At 35.9% G+C, this 25,681-nt stretch overlaps 1 protein-coding gene across 3 annotated transcripts in view; it reads right to left on the bottom strand.

The window, feature by feature from the left end:
* The window catches only part of ATRNL1 (attractin like 1), a 425,510-nt gene that overhangs the window by 174,658 nt on the left and 225,171 nt on the right, over window positions 1-25,681 (bottom strand). For all 3 annotated transcript variants that reach the window (XM_030950737.1, XM_030950738.1, XM_030950739.1), the window contains exon 26: window positions 25,424-25,502. In XM_030950737.1, coding sequence (XP_030806597.1) covers window positions 25,424-25,502 — 79 coding nt within the window. The remainder of the gene's footprint in view (window positions 1-25,423; window positions 25,503-25,681) is intronic.

Raw genomic sequence — 25,681 nt, 5'->3', positions numbered from 1 at the left:
GTGGATCTGCATTGACTGTTCGGTGATGTTCAGTGGTGGACCTGGAAGTGCCAGGTTAACAGAGGTTTTTTCCAACCTAAATGATTCCATGGCTCGATGTTGTTTGGCTCCTTTTTAATTACTATTTTTAATGCTGTTTCCAGTACCTTTGTATATTTTTTTACCTTACTTATTTCCCCCCATATGTTTTCCTGCACTATTTTGCCAGCTTGCTTCTTTCTTTACATTTCTTTTAAGGCACAAGATGCAGATTTCAATTTTTTTGAAGTCTGGCCAAGTAACAAAGGAGGAACTGTGTCAACAATAATAATAAAAACAGGGCAAAAGATCAGGAAATTTCCGAGGTATTCAAGATTTCAACTTGTATTCAAAGGAATGCAATGAAATGCAATCAAATGAACCTAATGCAAAAAATAATATCACATTATTAGTAATTGTTATCAACATGAAATACAGAAACCTTCTCTCCTATGAACTTTTCTATAAAAATTGGAGTAAGCTTTATTATTCTTTCCTTTGTATCTTAAGTCCGTGAAGTTTCAAATAATACAGGCAAATTATTTGTAATTTTTCCAAAAGAATGTGGAAATGAGAAATCATTGAGCACCCAGACAATTTCATAACAGTAGAAAAAAAAGCACATGTGGGCACACATACATCCATATACACAGATGTACACAAGTAAAGGTTTACATGCCCTGTGTAAAGCAACTGTTACAGAGAAGCCTTTTTTAAGTTCTGGAAACAAAAATCCACATTCATGACTCCTATCTCTACTGCTAAAAGTATGTGCAAATTGGTAAGAATACAAAGTGACAAGGAAAGAGTGGTAAAAATACTAGTTACCCATATACTTACTGATCTAGGAGGTTTTTTTAAATTGATTTATTAATGAACAGGTGTTTTCAAAACACATTAAAAACATGAACTTTGCAATGCCTGTGAGATGATGCATAATATATACTAGTCCTGAATTCAAAGGTGTGTTAGAAATGGAAAAAGTTAAAATTAAGGAAAAAATCAAATTTCTTCAAAACAATTTATTTTTGGACCCTTAAAAATTGATCCATAATATAGTACAGAATTTTTAATCCACCTAAATTTAAAAAGGTACTACTGTTTTTAATATGATTTTTTCAGTCAGACTGCTTCACAAAACATAAAGAAGCACACTGTGTTTGCTCTTAGAAGCTGAAGAAATTTCAGAAGGATTGACTTTTTTAACATATATTTGCAGTAATCTAGTAATTTTTAATGCTTCACCATCAACAGATCAGCCAAGATATAAAATCAATCTTTAATTCCATGACAGGAAAAGAATTCTTGGTTGCTTGCATAATTGTTGCAGAAATGGTGGCCACCCTAATGGCACCACTGAGGTTGTAGGACTGCAGCATGTGCTGCAACCCAGAAAATGCTGTTAAGAATGGATCATTTCCATTCCTTCATCGGCACAGTGTTTCTAAACTATGACATCATTCTGCATTACACACAGAGTTGTTAGGAGAATAATGTGCTAAAAATAAAGAAAAATAAGCATAGAAAATGAAGAATTCAAGCTGAGCACTAACAGCAAAGGTCAGCATGAAAACAGGGGGAACCTCAGAGATCTAAGGTTAGAATAGTGAAAGAAAAGGAGTGAAAGTAGAGGCCTGCTTGAGACCTTGATCAAGCTCCAAGGGGCTCTGATGATACAAGCTTGTTTAACACGAGGAACAGAAGTGCAATTCATATGCCTGAATAAGCCAGCTAATCTTGTTAGGGCATGCATTCATGTAAAATTAGTCTCTGCATCTCTGTCTGAAAGAAACACTTGGATCTTTTTAATTTTTACAGCCTCCGGCAGTAAACGATTGTAATCATTTAACAATCGGACTCTTTGCAATTCAGAGCTGTTCTTGAGGCTGCTGCAGCCCACACTTCCAACCCAACAATGGCCACGCTGAACTCATTTGGTTTGACTCCCTGTGTGCTGGGTTTCACATTCTCAGAGCTCATTTCTCTGCTAAGGCTTCCTGACAGAAGCCTAACACACAGGCTGTGCCAGCTGCAATCCTGCCCATCGCAGAAAAAACCCTGATAAACCATGGCAAGAGAGAAAGCCTGCTGCCCCAAGTCCCAGCATGATCACATAATTATTGACCACGTTCTCTTGACCTTTCGATTGCTAGTTCAGGGCCTTGTCTTATGATTATTCAGTGATTCAGTTATGAAAGACTTCGGTACAAATTACACATTTTAAATAAAAACATTTATTCAAGAGCAGAGCGTGTCACAGTAACTTAAAATAAAATCTGACTTGGGAATCTATGTGTTTATTATCACAGTAGCTATGCTGCTGGGCTTTTGTAGATTATCTGGCCCATGAGATTTCAGTAATGGGATGGCAAAAAAACCCTAAGTAGCAGAGTAAGCAAAATCTACCCCAAACTTTCAGAGAAATTTAAAACTAAACATAGTGAAACAAACTAAAACCTCGCAATTTTTCATTAAACGAGGCTACTTTGCATGCTTGCAAGACATGAAGTAAACTATACTGGCCATTAGAAGAGAGAATGTTTCCTAACAGGAATAAACCAAACTGTATTACTCCAACACTCCAAGTGTTAGAAGCACTCTTTTGTATACTCACTGTGGATACTAAGATACAGATAATTATGATATGGAGGCTACGGCTGCTACTAATTTAAAGGAGCAGGTGAATACAATGTAAATTTTCACTGATGTACCAAAGGGCTACATTTTTCTAAAGTGATATACAATCTCTTTAGTAAAAAATAAACAGCAGCAGATGGGGGTCTCTCATAACATCGACCTCAAAGGAAACCCAAGACAATCTAAATCCACAGAAGTCGATGAAAGGATTCCTCAGTGAAAGAGGTCAATATTCCAACAACACAGAAAGACAGGAATTGTTCATTGAATAGTAAAACTTCCTTTTTCTACCCCCACTGGACTGAAATATGCTTCTTTATCCTCTACACCACTTGTATAGACAGATATGAAGCATCTCTGTCAACCTGTGCCAATATTGCTCAACCGTTATCTTGAAGATCTGGTAAGAGAGAAGTAGCACAAGACTTAATCTCCCTTAAATCCATATTAACCATTGCAGATATACTTTCCATGTGCAACAGTTCCATTTGGCAGTTGTTGTCTTTGGTCTGTTCTTGAACTTTCGACTCTTTTCCACTGTTTGTTGAGGAAAATTTTAACAAATGTAAAATAGTTGCAGTGAGAGAGGAAGAGAACAAAACTGAGGCTCCAAACATTTAGGAAAATCTGACTGCATGGCAAATGGATGCATGATCAATAACAGAGAGCTGGAGAGAAACACATTATAGAAAAACATTGAGAAATATTCCAGATGTCAGCAATGCTAAGCCTCAGACGTCAGATAACAACTGTAGGAATACACTCACACCCTGATGTTCAGCTCTACTTTGGGATGAAGATTGTTACTATTCTCTTTTTAGAAAATAATATTTGCTAACACAAATTTGAATACTGTGGTTTTTTCCTGTGGTTCTTTGCTAGTGACACAGAAAATTAGCTAAGCTAAAATTGGATGTTTTCTCACAAGTGCTCATTCCTGAAGGTAAAATTGAGTTGAAGGTGGCATGATTTTATGTTTGTTTACTTCCTATTACAAAATTACATATTACCTACAAGGCTTGTGTATAGTTTTAGATATCTTGTTCAAATATTTTCTTGTGTAGATTATGTGTTTCAGATAGAAAAGAAAATGAATCTATTGCGTCGTTGTTAAAAGGTTTTATGGAAGCAAAATTCAATAGAACATTTAGTCCAAATATTTTATAGAGTCAAATTTGTCAAATCACATGAGTATTAAAAAAGAACAGGTGAAATTAATGACAAGTTCTATACAATAATTTTATAATAGATCTTTTGGAATTTACATAGCAACTTAAAAGTTTCCAAAATATACTATGCCAGTTTACTCAGCAGTTTGATTTAATTCCAGATTCCTTCTGATCTTTCCGAGAAATAAGGAATGTCCCAGATGAATAAGCAAGAGGATGTCCTAAAACCTTGATGTATGCAAGGAAATCACAGCAGCAAGATAATCTCTCTGCAGTGGCTTTGATGCTGACAATGCCTTTCAGCAAAGGACTACCCAGACCACCAAGGAGATGCAGACTAGGATCAACCCACAGCATCTGAAGCCCCAGAGGAAACCAGATTATGATGTCTCCATTGTGAAAAAATGAAATTATTAGCATGCATTTCCACTAAAAACAGATTAAGTATTTTTGTTCATACAAATGAAAAGTACCTACGTTAAAAAACTCAAAAGAATCTGTCCCATTCCAAGTCCTACTTCTTGGAAGTGAAAAACCTATAAACACTTTCATCATTGCCATGCATGTTGTTAGACACACTTTAAAAATCTCGAAAAGAAGGCCTGTTTTGCCACTTTCAGGAATATCTATTCTATCCAAAGTCACAATATGCACATGATTAAGATCCTGCTATTTGGACAGAATAAAATGTGTAACACATAAATTACATTCAAACAGATTTAATGAAGTTTTGATTTGTGGGTTTTGTCCCCTGACACTTCATTTTCCTTCACTCATAAGGATATCAGATTCCCCTGGGTTCTCTTTGCGAGTCCTGATGTGTCAGGGATGGGTTATTGCATCTCTGCACACAGTGGTTTGTTGGTTACTGCCAAACACAACACGAGGATGAGTCTCAGCCCTCTAAATAGACACTTATTTTTCTCACATTTGTTAAAGCTCATAGCTCATTATCTTTGCTATTTCTCCTTTTTTTTTTTTTTTTTTGGTCCAGAAATTGTGACGTGTATCAACAGCTTACAAATTTTAGGAGGAAATGGAGGACAGAGAAAAATCACCTTGTTTCCCTAGTCAAAAATTTGTGAGAAGGTTCTCTGAAAACACACATTAGCCATGATTCCTTGAAGTGCTCATAGTTCCTCTCTCAGCTCAGCAGTGACATTCCAGAGCTGGTCACTCAGAGTGACAGAAGTCCCTGAAGTAGGAGAGTGGCGCTGACAGGCTGTGCAATGACACCAGCTCACGTCTGCACAGCAGCAAAGGTCCGAGCTGACAGAGCCTGACCCCTGTCACTGCCAGGCTGCAGGAGGCTACAGGACAGCTGCAACAGTCTGCTGCCATAAGAAAAGCCTTTCAATGCAAATCAGATGTTTCCTGGTAAAAGACCACTTTTTGACCCTAATTATGAATGGAAATCTCTCAGCTTCTCTCTCTGCTACATCTGTATACTATGGAAAATCAATGGAAATCACAGAACAGAAACCTTTAATTTATTGTCAAGTATATTTGGCATTAACATTTGACATTTAACACATTCATCCAATAATTTGTGTTCTAATCTTGCCAACACTGGTTTCTCAAAAGGGCTAGAATTTGCAGATTTTGTTTTAACCATAAGAAACACCCTTATACTACACTGTGCCACCAGTGTTCTTCTGCCTGTCTGGATTTATCAGAGAATGCAAGCTGGTAGCAGTATTCCACATATGTTCACTTTGTATAAACCTCAAAAAACAAAGGAGCTCAGAACTGCCAACAAATTGAATTTAATTCCTTCATAGACCATTTGTAGTATTTCCTCTTTGTGGCTAGCAGGAGGAAACACTGGCTTTGCTTACAGAATTATGATAATATTTGGTAAAATCTTCATCATAACCTTGTACTTTCTGTATGTTTAAAGCGTGTTTTTGATTACAACAACTATAGAAAACAGCAAAAGCAATATACCCAGCACAAGAGATACAGATTTACAGTGATATATTAATCCTTGTTTTTCCTGATCTGAAACAATATTAAAGGATAAACTGACATACTGTGTCTCTATCCTGTGTATGTCTCTAAAAACAAGAGACACTTCAAGCTGTTCTGTCTCAAAACATGTGAAATGTGCTATACATAAATGAAAGGCAATTATTCATGTTTATGACAATACTAATTAAAAATTAAACAAATTGCAGAGTCATTCTGATGCAAGGAAGGTTACCTGAGTATCTGCCATGGCCACTAAAAGAACAGCAGCAGCAGCACAGGCACAGCCACATTAGCATATGGCAGGTGGAGAAGGACAGAGGAAAGGTGAGAGAGCACCTGAGAGAATTGGCTGTGAGTGAACACAATCTGATTCGTGGAAAAAACAACTGCGTGGGTTTGCTTGACATAAAACTGAGCAAAAAATGGTAGATGCCTCTGTGAGGATTAAACAATGAATAAAATAGATCTGTCATCCTCGGTGAGCAAACAGGTAAAGAGGTATTTAGCCACAAGCACACAAATTTCAGCAAGTTCTCACCTACAGTACACTGGAAAAAAATGTCCCCTTGCACAATGCCTGAAGAGCAAATCACAAGTTGGGGTGGGGAAAGTACCAATGTAGCATTGTTGAAAATAACAACCATTTTATCCCAACAGATGGCCAAGTGGCAATATAATGCTTTGTTAACTTTGTACCAAGGGCACCAAACATTTGTGCCTTTCTACCCACCTGAAAGGAAAAAAAAACCATCACCACACCCCAAACCCCTAAATCTATGAGCTACTTTTATATTGGGAAGAATTGTTGTTATTCCCAGCCCTCTTACTAAGGTATGTTGTATGAAACCCAGGTGATGACATTTCATTCCACTCCAATGAAGGCATGCAGAGCACTGGAGCAGGTTCCATCCTGCCTAACAATGACTAACACAATCATTTGCAATTATGTCAGTGTGCTGCTCTTACAGTGGTGCCATCTGAAGCACGTATGGTATGGATGTGAAAGGTGATGAGGACATCAGTCCAGATAAAAGGGCAGATTCAACTCTCCCTGGAATTACCAGGACTTCATAAATTAAATGTAATTAGTTTTGGACCAAATTACTACACATAAATCCTCAAATGAACTTGCTACAATTGTAGGCAATTGATTAAAAAAACAGAATAAAGGGACACGAACAGTGTGTGCAAAGCAAATTCACTGGGAACTGTGGTTAAATATCTTAGCTGCCTTTGATATATCCCATTTTAAGGGATTACCCATTTTAAGGGTAAACTACTGTTCAGTTATCAGTGATGTCAATTTCTGAAGGTTTAAAGATTGTGTATCCAAAACTATTAATTTTTTTCAAGGACACAATCCAAAATATTATGTGATGCTGGTTGAGTCTATTTCTCTGTACTGAAAGAAAAATACCAATTAATACTGAACATAAAATCTTAAGAACTTCAAAACATCTCAGAGTTTCAAAATATCTGATAAATATGCATAATTTCTTTCTAATGTTTTAAAATCAGAACAAATGCCTGCCAAAAGCAATTCAGAACAGCACAAAATATTGCTTCAGGTATTAAAATGCCTGCTGCACTTGTAACTTTCATTTGCACTTTTTAAAAAAAGCCATGCTATGAAAAAGCAAAAACAGATTTCCAAGGTGCATTGTAGAAATGTTCTAAACCTCTGAATCGCCAGATAAAAGTTCTCAAAGATCCAAAATAAAAATCCCCACTTAAAACAGGATCAGTGCTCATTTCTTTGTGGAATCTGCAATAAAATTGAACATATAAATAATATCAATTACATAAAATATGGAGAGTGTATATGGTTACAGATGTAAAATGAGTATTTACCTATGAAGACTATTCAGATATTTTTAGTGCTACTGTTGAATAAAATTTCTCTGCAGTGGCAGAATTTGCCACAGAGCTTACTCCCCTGACACAAAGTTGGGTTTCAGACTCACACTCCCAAAATTCATTTTAAAAGGATAAGAAAACACACAAAAGATGAAAAAAATATTAATAGAGTTAAAGTAGCAAATGGAAAGTTTAAAATCTAATTTGAAAGGGGAGCTGACTCTCTCCCAAGCTATTGAACATTTATTGGATACAATATGCAGTGAAATGGAATCAAACTTGATATTAAATTCAGGATGCAGCCTAGGTTGGGATATTAATAATCTCTTCCAAGAAAAGCAAATGAACCTATGGAACAGGGAAAGTTTTAAGGGTGAGGGTATGAAAAGGGTGAACACTGCAGTTCATTTGCCATGACCACAAACAGAGCCCAGGGATCTCCCCAGGAACCAAACTTCAGGAGCTTCTGCCACAGGGACACAAGCTAAGGGCACAAGTATTTATAGGTATGTCTTTCAGTCCTTCAGTCCACTCTTGTAGTGTCTTTCTTGGGGGTGAGGGGTTGTGGATGAGGGATGGATTGGGTGTCTTAGATTATGGCATAGCCATAATGCATATACAGAGACACACAGGTAAGCAGTTACAGTGAGAAATTTGCATCACGTATTACTCTCAGTTTATGCTACTTTCTATTTTACAGGGGAATCCCTATGGGAATTTTAGGTATCTAAATCAAATTTCAGACCTCAGTGCAAAGGCCTGCTGCTCCAGAGGGCAATACAAGCCTCCTGCCAGCCCCAGCTGCCCCTTTCTTTTGCAGACAGACTCTTTCTGTGTGTAGGACAGACACTGAGACACAGGAGGGGCAGATACATTTATACATTCAAGTGGCTTAAGCTGCAGAAGCAAATAATAACAGGAAGAGTATGTAGGGAACAAACTATAAATTCACCCCTAACATCAAATAAAATTATGGAATGAGAGTTTCCTGCATTTTCCCATTCACCTGTACTCCTCCAGAAAATGCATTGACTTGAAAGAAACAATCTTGCTAGCTATTACTGAAATTCATTTTAATAAGCTGCAACTTGGTGCTTTCTTATTTAAGTCATGTATTACAGTTTTCTTCTTCAATTTCTGCTTTGCTTCACGTTCCACTGTATGTGTACCTCTAATGAGGAGACAACTTTTAAAATTAAAAGCATTAATAAAATGCAGCTTGTAGATATTTTTAAATTAAAAAAAAAAAGTAAGATGTGAATAAGCATCTGGGGATCTGAATAGTTATTTCTTTTATTCCACAAGCTTCCAGCAAAAGAGCTGTTTCTGGAGAATTAAAGGTATAATCCTCTACCAATGCACTGACAGATACTTTATGGCTGGTGCCTTTTTTGATAGTATATGCTTTTAAGCCATTCATACCAGTAAGAAAATATAAGTTTCACATCCAAATGACGTAAATCTCTTTCTGTTTGAACTTCCTTTTATTCCCTCCCTTAGAGTGGATAATAAACCATGGCTTGCCCAACTGTGTAGCATAAATGAAACATGAAAACACCATTCCTTGCGTTCATATTCAACCCTTATTTTGATCCCTGTCAATAAGGAGAGCCCTAAGTACTCAAGTACAAATTTAAGGAGGTCAAGAGGCCTCAGTTTCCTATTGTCCTTCCTGCACTGATCCTGGGTAGTAAGGCACGTGCTCTCCTGGCAGAAGCCAACAATATTGTGCTGCTGCATCCTCTCTTCTTCATTACACCAAGTTGCACTGTCCCTTTTGTCGTCTTAAACTTTTTGTATGGTGATTTTGACAGTCAAGAAGCAGTCTAACCTTTCATTATTATTGTGTACCAGCAATGCACTCAGGCAAAGGCAGTGCTTTCTCTAAAGAGTCATCAATCTAGAGAAATCATTTTGACAATTGAGTTCAAGCATAAAAGCCAAAAGGCAGAGGCCTTTTAGAAGTGCCAATTTTAACAAAAAACACAACACAGCTGAGATGTGTTTCATAAGAGCATATTCAAGTACTAACAAAATAGAAAAGATAACGAATGATGAATAACAGAAAGGAGAAACAGATGTATCTGATGGGAGAGGGAATGAGAACAGTGGAAAAATCAAAGATAACAGCTATACAATCAAAATCAGGAGGACAAGGAAAGAAAGATATAAAATCAATTAAATATGCTTATTAGAACCTCTTCCCATATTTCTGGCAGAGACTAACAGTATAAGAAAATGAGTACAGCTGCACAAGTTTGTCATTTACTTGGAGAGGCTCCCTGTGAAAAAGCTTTGTCATAGATAATCTTTCTTCTGGGAGCCTTCTGAATAAGTGGCAGAGAGTGCATTTGAATACTTGTGCAAAAAACAGTAAGGAGAACAGAATTACAGCTAAACACGAAAGTAGTGTTCTTACAGCATGATGATACAGATAAAGCAGTATTTCTAGAGAAACATTTCTTCTGGGAGAATGACATTTCATACCAATATCATGGAAAGACATGTGCCATTCTTAAAAAAAAACTGGGGTTTTAGCATTATGTTCTTTCTATTAAAAGATAAAAACTAAACAGAGCCCCACTCAATTAAGGATGACTTTCCATTTTGAATAGAATTATGATTACAAACTCCCTAAGACATCAGGAAGATGTATTTTTTCCTTATCTAACCAGTGGGTCCCACTGTACAAAGCCACACAATCTCTTCAGGGACTGGCACTAAGTATGCTGGCCTCACACCCACAGAACAATGACCTGCTGCAAGACACGACTGCACTCGAATCTGCAGAGTTACTCCCTTGTTATCACACACAGCAGCCATTCAGCATCAAAGGCACCTTCACTTAGGATTCAACAAACACTTATCTTGAAGAAGAAACTGTAAAGTACGTTAATGAGAGGTGTTAAATATGCTCAACAGCTAAAATGGGAATGAAACTCTCCAGAACTTCAGAACTTTGTTCATTATTATCAAAAGCATATAAGCACCACTTGACAAACTTTAATATGAGCATGGGGGCGGGGGGAGATGTCACTGTGTAATTTTGTTGAGCTAAAACATTACTCTAATTTAATCAGACAAAAAAAGCCCTATTTATAATTTGATTCACTATCTTTCACAAACAATTTTACTTTCCTACCTTTTCCCTTTGTTCACTTAATTGCTAGATTGTTTTAAGAATGCGTGAAGATCAAAAGCTGATTATATGGCACTTTGAGGTGTGAAAATCAAAGACAATCACAAATAAAAGATGATTAAAAAATAGCTTTTTGCCCTCCAAGAAAAAAAATTATTTTTAGATTGTGGGTTTTTGGTTTTTTTTCCCTGCTTAAATATTTGTGAATGGTGTGAACTACAAACTGCGTTGGATTCTTCAAAGCAATCACACCCACCTGATGGAAAGCACAGCAGAGGCAGGTACAGAGCAGCTGCAACATGAAGTCACAGTGCACACTGAACTGCCTTGCAGCTCTTGTGTATCTCAATGTTTTTCAAATGCTGGAAATCTTATACAATTTACTGATGGGGCATAACACCATCAAGATCAGAGCAGCTCAAATAATTGTAAAGGGCAAAGTTTTAACCCCACTAAATCAATGGTAAATCCACTAACAGCTGCCGTAGGAATCCCCTTCTTGCAGATTTATCCATTTAAAATTTTAGTCTGCCTCCTAGAACATGCAGAAAAAGCACTAAATGTAGGCAGTTATGCCTGCACGGTCCTCATTTCCTCGTTATCCATTTGGGCCATGGTATTACAGTGACCTGGAGAATAGCACATGCTTTCTGTTTGTGATGTTTCAGGCTTATCCCACAAGGCAAAACTCACAGGCAAAAACAAATGCTTTGTTCAATGACTGTTACCTATATTCTGAAAATATTTATTGCAACTGTTTTTTTAACAGTAATGTGGGGGCAATGATGGGTAGGCAAAACTAGCTCTTAACATCAGCTCTGGGGAAAATACTGCCCTGAGTAAATCAGGCAAAAGTTTTTATACAGAAACAAATGTGTGAACAAATCAATGTTTTTCACATGAAATGGAAAAGAAAACAATTGATTTCCTAAAAACACCAATAACATGTCTTTGACAGACTTCAGCGTCAAATACCTACTTCAACTGGTGCAGAGCAGTCCAGTGAATGCTGCTTTTGAAATTCAGTGCTTCCAAAACTGATAACAGAGGGCCAAGTCCCACTGGGGCACTAAGCCTACAAGCAGCTGAATCTCTGATCAGAGAAACATTTTGTAAACACACTACTTTCCCACCTGGAGGACACTGAGCAAGCAGTATGAAAGTGCTGCATGACAGCTGGCTGCCTGAGGCCTCCCTCCATCATGGGGAGAAAAACAAAGCCAGGATTTTCAGACATACATATATCCTGCAGCTCATGTTGGTAAGAATCAAACAGGAAAAGAAAGGAATTTAAGCTCCCCCCCCCAGAAACAGATAATATTTCCCTTCTCTTGGAGTAAGGAGACCCATAAACTACGAATCTGTGTACTGGGATGCTGTGGGATTGAGCAGTAAATGGGCACTTACAGAGTGTAAGAATTGAGATGCAATGAAAAAGTGAATACTCTGCTCAACTCAGTAGCAGAAATAGCATCTGCAAAATGTATGGATTAGAGGAAGATCTCTCAAAGATAGCAGAAACTTTTCAAAATAATGTCAGTCTGACCTGAGCAGGATGCTAGCAAAATAGAGGGATATAAACTTTCCTTTGTAAGTCTTAGCTATGAATGTGAATTTTATGTGGGTTGACAGGGAATTTTGACTGTATCAACTACTAGAAAAACCTATTTACTGCTGAGATGATAGACTATATTTCTTCATATCCTATTTTGCTTGCAATCCAGCTAAATCACCTTATTTCTTTATGTTAGAGATATATATTTACTTGCTTCTTCCACAAAAAAAAGTTTAATCTAAATGAAGCTGCTTACCTTCCACTAAAAGTGAGATTTTTTCAGCCTGAAGAAAAATATCTTTGTCAAAAAGAAATGTTTTGTAACAGCTTTTATACCACAATATTATTTCGGGTTAATAGCAGCCTTGTAAGTAGATATACAAAAAATGAAAAAGAAAGGTAATTGTGGGTGTTTTATTCATTTGCCATTTGCATGCATTCCAGTTGATAAAAAAATTTAAAGCAATTAAGTAAAGTTAGGATTTAGCTTTTGCATCACTCTGTGCTTGATTCAAATATTTTACCCTAAACCAATTTTTAGGAACAAACAACATGGAAAAACTAATAGCAACATGGAAAAACTAATATTCAAATATTTATGATACCCCAAGCATTGCACTTCAGGAACACAATATTAATTTTAATTAGAATTTGCATTTGAGAGATATCTTGCTCAAATTGTATGATTTTATGCCATTTTCTATCAGTGATTCAAGATAAAAGAAAAGCCAAAGGTTATATGTAAATTGGTCATTATATAAGGGAAGAAAGTATGTTTAAATTATGTCAGTTGCATGTCAGAAAACAACAAGCCTTTCTGAAACTACTGAAAATATACAGTATTTTCCATCTGTAGGATAGATATCATCTGTCACAGGATACAGGAAAGCAAGAATAATGACTCACAAACATGTAGCAGCTACCTTTTATAAGAATTCTGTGCATGTGCTAAACAGTGCTGTTGCAAAAATGTGTATTTTAAAATACTGTTGAGACTTAAAGTCAGTTAAAGGTTCAGTTAGAGGAAAATCAGAATAATTGCAAAACTATGTATGCCAAAAAAAAAATCAAACACCAAAACAAACAAAACCCCAAGGAAAAACAACACAAAACTCGCTCAATTTCTCATCTATGTGTGTTTTTCAATTTTAAGGTCAAATAAGCTGTCTTGCCTTGCCTGCCACTCGTACGGGAAAACCAGTAAAACTACACTATGAAGGGGATGTAAGGTGCAAAACAAATAATCCAGCCCAAATAATGACATGAAAAGTCAAAAATGAAAAAAAAATCAATCCACAGGATGATTCAGTCACTTGGATGGACAGCATGGACATGAACTTAAATGGCACAAAAGGTAAGGGCCTATTTTTGGACTCTGATTTTCTAGTATCCGAAATTTTGTAAAGTTTAGCCATGGTATATGATATCAGTAACTTCAAAGGCTGCATTTATGCAAATGAGATTTGTAAAGAAGAAAGCTGCTTCTTAAAAGCCTTTTTAATGCAAAAAATATGATGGAATATCTGGATAATTACTTGCCTTTATTGCCATTTGGGACATAGTTTTGCAATGAAAGTATAAATATCAAATTAATGTAGATTTTAAAATAGTCTTTAATGAGGAAGTGCAGGTGCTGTTAGAGCACTACTATGGATTTTTGGTGCTGCAATATTGTATCATGTAGCCTTAGTCTAAGAGAAATCCTGGCTTACACCAACAAAGTGTCTGGAATGTTGGAGAATATTGATTGCAGAGCTACACTACCAATATCATTATAATTTATTAATTTTCATTGTATCACCTGAATGTTCTTTGTGCAACATGGGCACTTCATTTCTCATCCTTTCTACAACAGATTCAGATAAATGCATTATTCCATTCCCCACCTTCAAGGCTTTTATCACACCTCTCCATGATCTTTTATGCTATGCTGCTATAAACAGACACACTTTCCTGCTTTTCTCCTCTGAACATTTCCAAATGTTCTACAGACTTTATGAACTGTTTGTGTCTAAGTTGTCCATGATGTCCAATCAATGCCATATTCAGTAAAGGACAAGAATTACATGTCTTAGAGTTACATATGCAAACCAGAAATAAATTCCTTTTTCTGTAACTAGATTGCTGTTGACTTATATTCAGCTTGTGAACCTTTCTAAGCCATTGATCAGTTCTGAGGAATTGTAGCACAGCCAGCTTTTTCTTTGTGCTGTTTCCGTGAAGATGATTATTTCTACCAGATTATTTCTAAAACTTGCTTTCACCAGTATGGATATTGCTTCCATATTTCTAAAGGTTGTTTTGAAGCCTGATCCTGCTTGGAACACACTCCTGACCCAGCTCCTCTTATGCAAATTGATTAGATGTAATCTCCAACTGCATGACTTAGGTCACTAAAAAACACTGATGAGTTCTGGAGCTAGGACAAAGCTTTGAAGTAGCTATATGCAGGTAACTAGAGTCCACACATAGTTAATCCCTCATTTCACTGATAAGGAACATCTGATTACGGGGTTTTGACCATTTTTGCACCTACTCCACAGCTAAGTAATCATGACAATGCTTCCTTGCCTTCCCTATCAAAGTATCCTGGGATGGACTTTTTATAGTCTTTATAATGGCCAACTGTACAATCACCAGATGTTCTCTCCTCCATTCAAAAGGACTTTTATCCTACCTTGGAAGAAAAGCATACTCTTTTTGTGTGATTGGGTTGATGAAGAAAACATCCAGGCTTTTAATCTTTTTTTTTCCATAGATGCTTACAAACAGCTTAGCTTTTATTGATGGATGTTTCTGGGAACTCACTGACTAATTCTCTGGCTCCTCTTTTCCTCCCTGTCCACTGAGATGATTTATGTCCATCGTTTTCTGTAAGCTGACAGCACACTGGATGCTCTAACAAGAGGTGGACATTTTGTGCACGGGTGATTTAGTCATTAATAACATTAACAACGTGGACTTGCTTTCCATGGGAATGTGGAAAGGGACAAGTTCATTATATTATACTTAATAATATACATTATATTATATTAAACATACATAATATAATATAATATATTATGAATATTATTTGGACACTGAAGGTATTAAGTCAAAACCTGGTGTGCCTGATACTTGTACATGGGTCACACATGCAAGGGATACAGTATTTTTCTAACATGCATGTTCCCACTCTTCTAGAAATATTATTCCTTAGCTTTGTGAAGATAAAAAATTATTATGGTAGGCAAAAAGCAGTGTAGGATCAGTACTGTGCATCATTAACTTATTCAGAAAGCATACAACCCTAAGAAATGGGTGATTAATTTTAATTAAGATGAAAATCAAACACATACAAGATATTTCATACCTTCATAATGTATTTTAGCAAATATTGAAATATGTATGAAATAGAACATATTAAAGTAACAGACTGTATTTCATATGTTTGTATTTCTTCACACAGAAAAAATTAGGAGAAAGATTTAGTGTCCATTTCACTCCTTTTTCTTGCCTAAATGAACAGAAACCTAAATAAGTTGCCAGGGACAAAGGGTTATTACAGAATAAAGGAAAACAGTCATCAAAGTCTTTCAATTAACACCAACAGAATCTTTAATGAAAACTGTATCACCACCACCTGTACAACTGTTTGTGTGCCACAGGTGAGGAACTGATGGGCCAGGCAGTGAAAGAACTGGCAAAAAGGCACCTACAACAGCAGAAAGGAAAGGACAGACTTCCAAAGCCAAACTTCTCCAACTGGGAAATTGTATTTCCCTGCCTCCCTTAGTACTTCTGACCATGGCTGCACAAATATAAAAGGCTAAGAAGCTACAGCTATTTAAGTCTATGATAAGTCTTAATTAACTGGGATTTTCAAAATGTATGTCAAGCAGAAGAAAAACATAACAAGGTCAAGCTACAGGATTCATTGTGGTTTCAGTTTTGCTAATTGCATGGGGGTCAATTGACTGCCAAAGCAGTCTGGGCTAATTTACTGATGTCACAATTGAACTGCCGTGGTGTACTCCGTCCAATGAATCCCAAACAAAATATCAAATGATATTCTGTTTTCCAAAATTTATTTGTGTAAAAATGGAATGACATGGATAAAAATAATCATCTGTTCAAATATTCATATTCCCTATATTACTTTTGCTACTATAGAAGTGTACTAAAATAACATTACATTAATTTTAATTAGTTTTGCATTTCAAAGCATTTTTTCTACACATAGTATGTTTTTATGCAACGTCTGTCAATACTTGAAGATAAAAGGAAAGCCAAAGGTTATATGTTAATTATTAATTATCTGTTGAAAATAATGTAATGAGCTTGGTTTATATCAGGTCACACTAACTCTCAACTATTGTCTGTGAACTGCTGGAGCAATAAAAAATATAGCTCCAGGAAGGATAAACATTGCATTGTTAGATCCTTGAAAAAGAATAACTACTCTACTTTTTTGTAGGCTGTGTCATACACCCATGGGGTTTTTTTAAGTACTACTTAATTGTGTGTTTTTTGCTTTTTCGGTTTTTTGGGGGGTTTGTTTGGGTTTTGTTTGTTTTTGTGGGGGTTTTTTGTTTGATTTGGTTTTGTGTGTTTGTTTTGGATTTTGGGGTGGGTTTTTTGTGGGGTGGAGGAGGGGAGTTTGCTGGGGTTTTTATTTCCAACCTACCCTTTCACAGGTGTTGGCAGGTTCCTCCAGAAATAAATATACTATGCAAATCCTGTCACCATGACCCTGCTATTATTTTGCCTTCTATCCAGAGAAGGGGAAGAAGCCTTGAAGGTGCCCAGTGGAACTGCACAGTCAGTGTTTGCTCAAGAGGGATGACCCCAAGGAATGTTTGTGTGTACAAACATCTTCAGAGAGTACAGAAGTCCCCCATGGAATTTGTTGATAGCAACAACACTGACATTCACAGCAGTGAACACATTTTGCTGACAGAGTAAACCAATTAATAGTGCAGGCACTGAAAAAATCAGTTGGTTAAGTTATTTAATTTCTAGCTGCATTGATCTTTGCATCTGCTTTGCATTGATTATTAAAGCTCTAAGTTTAGCAGGGGGTCATCCACATAGGAGAAACTTCAGTGCCTTCAAAATGTTTTTGAAGAAAGAAACAATTAGTCTGTATATTATCAACACTAACTTTAAGAGATAAAAAGGCGGATGTGCTTATTTTAGAAGGCAGCTACTATCCATACTGGGCAAAGGGAAATGCAAACACTTTGGAAGAGATTCAGGAATGATATGAATCCCTCCTTACTGCTACTCAATTGCACACATATGTAAATGTACCTAAAAATCAGCTCTGGAAAAAAAACACGTATTTGCAAGGAAATGGATGTTTGTGGAAGCAGTAGCAAATGTTCCATAAACTACAAGCAATAAAAGTTATTGTTTGCATGATTTAATGTAATTTTTAGAATACATGGCTAGCATTTAACTGTAAACAAACAAAACCTTAGGTAGAAAGGAAGAGCAGGGTAATAAAGAGGAACTATGTTTTCCAGGCTTGCACTTTGAGTTATTCCCCAGCTCTTTGGAGAAGGACAGCCCAGACTTAGTTTCTTTTATTCTTCTTCCATTGTAGGGGACTCACCTAGGCCAAAGTTGCCCACCCAGTGCAACTAAAATTTCTGGAAACTCTGAGAAAAGCAATGGAGTATCTACAGAGGAGTATTTGCACTTTTCTCTTCAAGACCTCTTACTGTAAATTGTCAAACTTTTTCATTCTCTCTTCGTATCAGTTCTTGCAACACTTCTGTTGTTTGCAGCTAAATTCATTCTTCCTACACAGCTTTGAGAAACAGAAGGTTTGTTTGTGTTTTAATAGGGGAAAAAATTGATGCTATGCTGCAAAGACACAGGAAATACAAACATAAAGAAGAGTCTCACCACTTTGGGCCAATATTCAACACCTGCTCTTTCTTTTTTGTTAGGAGACAGAAATGAATCATCTATTTTGGTGCAATCCTCTTTATTTACAAAGAACACATCCACCATTCTCATTCCTTTAGCACTGTGGAAACCAATTCAAATTACTTTTCTTGTCAGAAATTCTAAAGGAGTTATCTGGCTTCCAGGGTCCCACTAAGGATTGCCTTTCTCACTGTCTACTGCTTTTTGCTGACAGCTAGTTTGCTAAAAATTCTGCTCATGCTCTTCTGTTTACAACCAGTCCCATGGAAAACTCTCAGCCCATGTAGCTCAAAGCACCCCCAGGTTCTGCCAAGTGGCCATTTGCCTCAGGCAGTCTTTTTCATTTGGACCAGTTCCCTCTCTCTTTAAAATAATCTTAATTTTACCTTCCTGTTGCCTTGAAAACTTACCCCAGTACACTTGCAAGAGTTAACCAGAGAGTAAGACTTAATATCACCATTATAAAATTAGCATTATCTCCAGAAGCATTTTATATTCATATTTAGAAAGCTCAACTTTGATAATAAATTCTACTGAACAGAATATCACAACTATTAATTTTAAAGTACTGTAATCAGCAGTAAAAACTACATCCAAGCTTCCTTTCTATGCATATCCCAGGAACCACATATAATGAAACTAATTTATTTTGATTATTGCCTTTTGGGAATCTTCAGGCTAACTCCACTACACAAATGTAAGAAGGAACTTTGGTTATTATGTTAAGAAAAGTGAAAAATTTTCTTCTCCTGGTCATAAGTACATATGATAAAACACCTACTTAATTTCTTTTCCCTGATTTTTTTTTTACTAAAGAGCTCACAATTTTAATTTTAAAATCTGTTGTTGTCTGTTATCTTCTTTACCTTCTGAATTTTTGTGGAATGAAGAAACAGATCTGTTAGCAAGCTCTCACAAATACTTTGTATCAGCTTTGCTTAATTCACTCCCCAACGGAATTTTTTTCAATATAATATTGAGTCTGTCACTGGCACCATTTAATACTGCTTTTTACAGAGAACAAACATGTCGTGGGCACTACCAATAAAAGAATTAATCAGATGCTTACTTTTGTGAAATGACAGTATTATAAATACAACCTCAATTTTACAAAATGCAAGGAAAAAAAGTGAAGAATAACTCTCAGTATGGGACATTTGACTCGATGGGTTATTTGTATTGTTAACAAGCAGTCAGGTCCCCACAAGTATCAGAGTATAAAGAGTGAACACTTTGAAAACTGGGCAGGATAAATTGTCATTTGGAAGGGCCTTTTATACTGACTGCAGAGGGAGTCCTGAGACAAGATCTAGTGTCAGCTACCCAGGCATATTGCTTGAAAGGTTCATTCAGAGAGGAACCTAAATTTTAGGTTGGAGAGAATGCAGAAAACATCAACCTAAAATAAATGCCCCGGTTATCCTCAGGAAAACTAGATCCACAGATGAAATAAGCAGTCATAGCTCTACTGATTTCAGAGGAGCCCGAGCAATATAACAAGTTGAGATTCTGGTCCTATGAATAGCTCCTTTGACTTCAGTAGGATTACTCACACAGCCTATGAGTAACTACATACAGATGTGTAAGATATTTGCTAAGCAACAGACAAGAAGATAGCAAAAAAGAAAAATTATCTGTGAGCTTAACAACTTATAAACTATATAATCCTGCAGACCTCTACACACATGAATACTATTACACACTGGGGTACATTAATTATGCATGTCAATATTTTTGGTTTCCTTACATCTGCTGTTGTTGGTTCTTTGCTCACCCTGAAACACAAAGTATTGCTTTTGTTCCTTCAAAAACTGTTGTTCAAGAATACACCATATTCTCTGTGTTTTAGTATTGCTGAAGTAAATGTGTTGCATCCCATAAGCAATATCATATTCACCAAAAGCCATTACTGTCTTTCTAAAAGAAATACTTTAAAGAATTGTCATTTGAATAGAAAGCAAAAAAGCTCGAGCTGAAATGCTTATATTCTCCACATTCATTAGTGCTATTGACATAACTGAACTTTGTTCTTATTAGAGTTACCATAGAAATGAGCCTAAAGCTATTACATGAATTGTTACTGCTATTAAGAAGTAGTCTACTTCAGTTTCATTTGTCTATTTGTAAGAATTTTTGAATATTTAAGAGAACAAAACTACCTTGATAACAAAATCAAGGCAGAAAGGTGGAGGGTTTTTTACACAAACATAAGCATATTTAATAAACAGAAGCAATAACTTCAGTGGCACCCACACACTGTATGAAACAAGCATTTTCTACAATTCCATGTTTTTATGTTTGTATATGCTGTTCCTTAAGACAGGCAAATGGTGCACAGCTGAGTGTATAATGAGATGCTATATATAAATGATATTAACCTTTAAAGTTAGGTAAGCACTTCACACACACAATCCAGGCTTTCAAGCATTTTTTACCTAAAAGGGCAATCATGCATTACTTCCCCATTGCTCAAGAGCTTTATAGTGTTTTACATGAGGAAATAAGAATCTAAGTAATCTTTAAAGATATGCACTGTCTTTCTGGTGTGTAATTAAAATAATATATAAAAAAAAGCGATTTACATTTTAAAAAAGTACAAATCTATTTTAACTAACTGACTGATCCAATATACACAAATGCATATTTCAGACTAGATATAGGGAATATGTTTTTATGATCAGGGTGGTGAAACCTCCATGCCTGGGGACATTCAAGTTCAAGCTGGATGAGGCTCTGAGAAGCCTGTTCTGGTTGCTCATTGCAGGAGGGTGGGACTGGATGACCTTTAAAGGTCCCTCCCAACTCAAACAATTCTATGTTTTTGTGATCCTAGATAGCAACACATGACACATTGGCACATGTCTTTTGTGTGTCTGAGAGAAGGGAAGAAGGCACTTTATGTACATCAGTGATTACAGGCTTTTGGATTAAAAGTAACAATTCCTTAAAACATCTGAGGGGACCAACAGTACAAAAGGTGCACAAAAGGAAATCTGAGCAGCAACTGGTTTACCTTAGGAAGGGCAAATACTTTGCTAAATTAACTCAACTAGAAGCTTTGTGGTTTATAGTCCCATCTGTGTGAGTTTGTTAGTGACCTCAGTGTAATCTTGTCAGCAAAAAGAAAAGTTTAATGCACTATTAAAAAGAAATCATTTGGATGCAGATTCTATCAGCAGGGTGATGCCTTTCAATCACAAGTTCATGAGACAAAACCTTTGAGCCACTAGAAATCTGGCAGGCAGCCTATCAAGTTTTCAGTAAAATGATCTATGAACAGGTTGTCTTGTACCTATTCTGAGCAGAAGACTGAATGAGTATTTTAGATCTGAAACATGCAGAGAAAACAAATAATATTCTCTTCGTATTTCTTATTTGGCAAATCTGGGTGATAGATCTTTTCTTGTATAAAGGAGGAAAACAGTCAGATTGGAGCTTCATGGATGGGCTCTTGTGTGAATTTAGGGTATAAAATGCAAGAGGGCCAACAAATCATTTGGGCGAAAATGACAGTTTTTGGTTTTTCATCCAGTGAACTAGAAAGTCAAATTTTACTGAGAAAGGTGCTAGTAGAAAGATTTGTGAGCCTTTGGAGTAAAAGGAAGGATGAGAGATTAAACCCAAGAATACCTATCTGATCTTTTAACATAGTGTAGGACTCTACTAAAAAATGCTTTGCATTTTCTAAACCTTGCAATATTTAGGAACTCCTTTATTTGATATGCAAGTATATATTTCCCTTTTTCTAATCCTGCATCAATTTCCATACTTACCTCTAAATGTTACCCTGCTCTGTCAAGAATGTTCCAAATTCCTCCTATTTTGTTTTTGTTTTCTTGGGACTTCAATGGTTTTTTTATCAAGACTTTTGGGGTGTTCTTATCAAGACACTGCTATAAGAATTATGCTTTGGAAATCATCTCATCATATTCTGTATTATTTTTTTCAAGGAACAAGCTCCCTGAGATGAGCCATATTCCACTATCTTACTTCTTAAGCCCTTCTTAAAAACCTTTTTTAAAATGTCACAAATCCATGGGAGGGATGGGTGGTGGAAGGTGTCAAGGGATGCCAGGCAGGAGGCTGTTCATGTTCTACTGCTCAAAGTTTCACTGATCTTTTTGGAACTATAAAATAAAAGAATGATACTTTCCATTTTCCCTCAATGCAGAATGTGAATAACTTTGATAGTATAAGGTAAGACAGTGTCTGCTGTCCCTTGCCCTTTCAGAAGGCAGAAGAGGAGAAGCTCATCCAGGAGTTAAAGTATGAATATAGAGTTCAAAAACTTGAGATAAAATATATCTTAAGAGACAGGAATGTAGGTAAGAAAAAAAATATGAACCAAAATTTTGTTATGAGCAAAAAAAAATTACCAAAGCTCAAGGTCTTAACTTGGGGAAAAATTATTTCAACTAGATAAACTGAAAGACCAACAAATAAGGGCAAAGGAAGCTGAATTTAGTGTAGAAAGACATCAGTTAATGTTTTTTGGAAGACATTTATCCATTTTCATATATACACAATGTAACACTTTCTTACCTGTACCTATGATAGAACCTAAATTTTAACTGCTCAGCAAGATGTGGGCAGTGCTCTGAGCAGTGCAAAGCAAGTATTTGCTGAATGAGCAATGAATTCGGAAAGAAACTGGAGGGAAAATTTCTAAATTAGTGGGGTAACTGAGACATTCCCTCTTCACAAACAACTTGCTCCTGCTCTGTACTGGATTGAGGCCATGCTATGTTCAATTTGGAATCAATAACATTCCAATTTAGCCAAGCATTGAAGTCAGAGGGCAAAACAGGACAAGGTTCTGAATTTTCAGCTACACACAGGGCTCTACAAATCTTTAAAAAAAAATTCTGGCTTACCTCAAGAGCCTGAAAAAATGTATTACTAAAAGATGACAAGAACTGGATGGTAATGTTCCTCCTCCTTCAGAGGAAAGAAAATCAGGGGGAACAATAAAAGGATGCACAGCTTTTAACAGCACGCTTTTCTGTATTTGTTTGTGTTCTTGTTTTACTTCTATTACTGTAGTTTGGGTCTATATTGAAGGTAACATCTAAAGAGTCAAGCATTCCTGTCTTTAAAGAATGATGAAAGAGATTAAAAGCTCATCTGCCAAATGGGCTCTAAAGTAGATACTTCAGAAATCTTTTCAACAGTAGATTGTCTCTGTGTGCTATTCATACAATTTATTTGCAACACTTAATTGCAAAATCTTATATGTTACATATAAATAGAAGTTTTCTAGCTAGATTAAAGGAAAATATTGCATGGAATGTAATAAAAAACTTGTATTTTACATGAACTGCAGCTGGTGGTGAAGAGCAGATTGAAAATAAAGGAAATTTCTTTCAGCATTTACAATTCATAATGCTACTGAACTCTAGCTACAAGACAAAACCAAGTTTCTCTAGTTATACTCAAGGAAAGCCAAAATTCAGAACCAACCATGAAGCTCTGAGTTCTAATCCCGTTGCCAAGTATGTCCTTCTCCTTTGCTCTTCTGAAGAAGCTGGTTGATGTTTATGTTGCATTTATCAAACAGCTTATTTTAGCTTTCATACCATCTTAGAAGTACTTTTGATGATATTAGGAAAACAATGCTTGGAAAACTTGAGAAACTTTTTGTATGAGAATGTTTTCATTATCTAATGATGCCTAAAGACCACATTAAATATATTATACTCCAAAAATCTAGGAGAGCAACCACAGAACACAGACCAGATCCTCTAGATCTGGAAATGGGTACATTCATACTTGTTCTTAAAAACATCAATAAACCAACCTCATTAACATGAGGAATTAAAACAATGAACTACTACATTCTATCACAACACAGTTTTGCACAGAACTATCAAAGTATTGAGACAAATTTAAATGAAATAATATTAAGTTGAATAAGGTACTTTACAATAACTTTCATCTATATTTTGCAAATAAGAAGAAATAGATGACAATTTGCTCTCAGAAAAATTTTAAGAATGTTCATATGAATTTTTAAAAAACTACCAAAAGGAAACAAGTACCAATAACATACATTTTCCTTTGTAGCACCACTTGAAGCTAAACCTTGGCATTAGTACATTATAATTTCAGTGAAGGAAAATTATAAGTGCTAGTTACCTGGCACCTTTAAAGCATATATAAATTCACTGTAGATCTACAGTAAAAAAGTTATTTAAACATTCATAGTGCCAGTATACTAAGAAAAAAATCATTAAGTAGACCAAAGCTTGTCTTTAAAATAAACCCTCAAGATTATAGTACATTAAGCAAGTGCTTTTTCCAAAAATCATCAAGATTAGAAGGTTCAAGAAGGGAAAACATCACTGTCTACAAATTTTAGATCTCATTTATGAGAGCAAAATGAAATATCACAACTATCAGTATACAATCAGATACATGTAGCAGCATAGCTAGAGTTTAACCTCATTTAACAGCAATAAATTGTTAAACAGGTAAGAACAGAGAGATTTGGCCCAGATTTTTCAACATAGTTGTAAGAATTTAGACCACAAAAGAATTAGGTGATTTTATGTATGAATATTTACTGAAGATTTTAATTGTGCCACCACAGATTTAATGATGAAACTACTGATTCTAATAGAGAATTTTGCTCCTTTGAGGGGAGGTGCAGGTTGGATATTAGGAAACATTTATTTACAGAGAAGGTGGCCAAGCACTGGAACAGACTTCCTAGCAAGTGGTCAGTGCCCCAACCTCATCAGTGTACAAGAAATTATTATTTATTTGGACAATACTCTTAATAATATAGTTTAACCTTTGGTCAGCCCTGAAGTGGTCAGGCTGAATAATTCTTTGCAGGACCCTTTCAACTGAGATACTCTATTCAATTCTATTCTAAATATTCTAAATATGCCACCATAAGGAAATTTTACCTTTCTGCAGCCTAGTGCTGTAATTCCTTTAGTTTTTGACAGGAGAAAGAAATAGATTTTTCTTCTTCAGCATAAAAAAGTCAAGGTATAAAATGACTGCATTTTATTTTTGCAGTGCTATTTTTTTTTTTTGCAGTGCTAATTATTTAAATTGCATATACAGGAGAAAGGGAAGGAGTGACTGTTAATGAAAGTTCTCAACATATTCTGAAAGATAAAGCTACTACAATAATCTTAAAGTTACTGATACCTCTCTCCGTCGAGAAGCCCAACAGGTTTGTTTGATTTTCCAAACGACAGCAGCTACCAGCAGTAAGGATAAGAAACAACTGCAATTACAAAAGAAAAAAAATAAGAATTGTAACTCGTGAAAAGCTTATATCTTTAGGGTATCAAAAGCAATAAAAAGGCATTCTAGCATGGAAAAATAAACCCCCAAAATTGGGGAAAACTAAACTCTACCAGAATTACAAAGAGTCAACCATCCACGTTCAAAGCCAAAAGCAAA

Source organism: Camarhynchus parvulus, chromosome 6, assembly GCF_901933205.1.
Source record: "Camarhynchus parvulus chromosome 6, STF_HiC, whole genome shotgun sequence".
Lineage (NCBI taxonomy): Eukaryota > Metazoa > Chordata > Aves > Passeriformes > Thraupidae > Camarhynchus > Camarhynchus parvulus.
The sequence above is the reverse complement of the archived record's forward strand: the minus strand, read 5'-3'. Positions and strand labels throughout refer to the sequence as shown.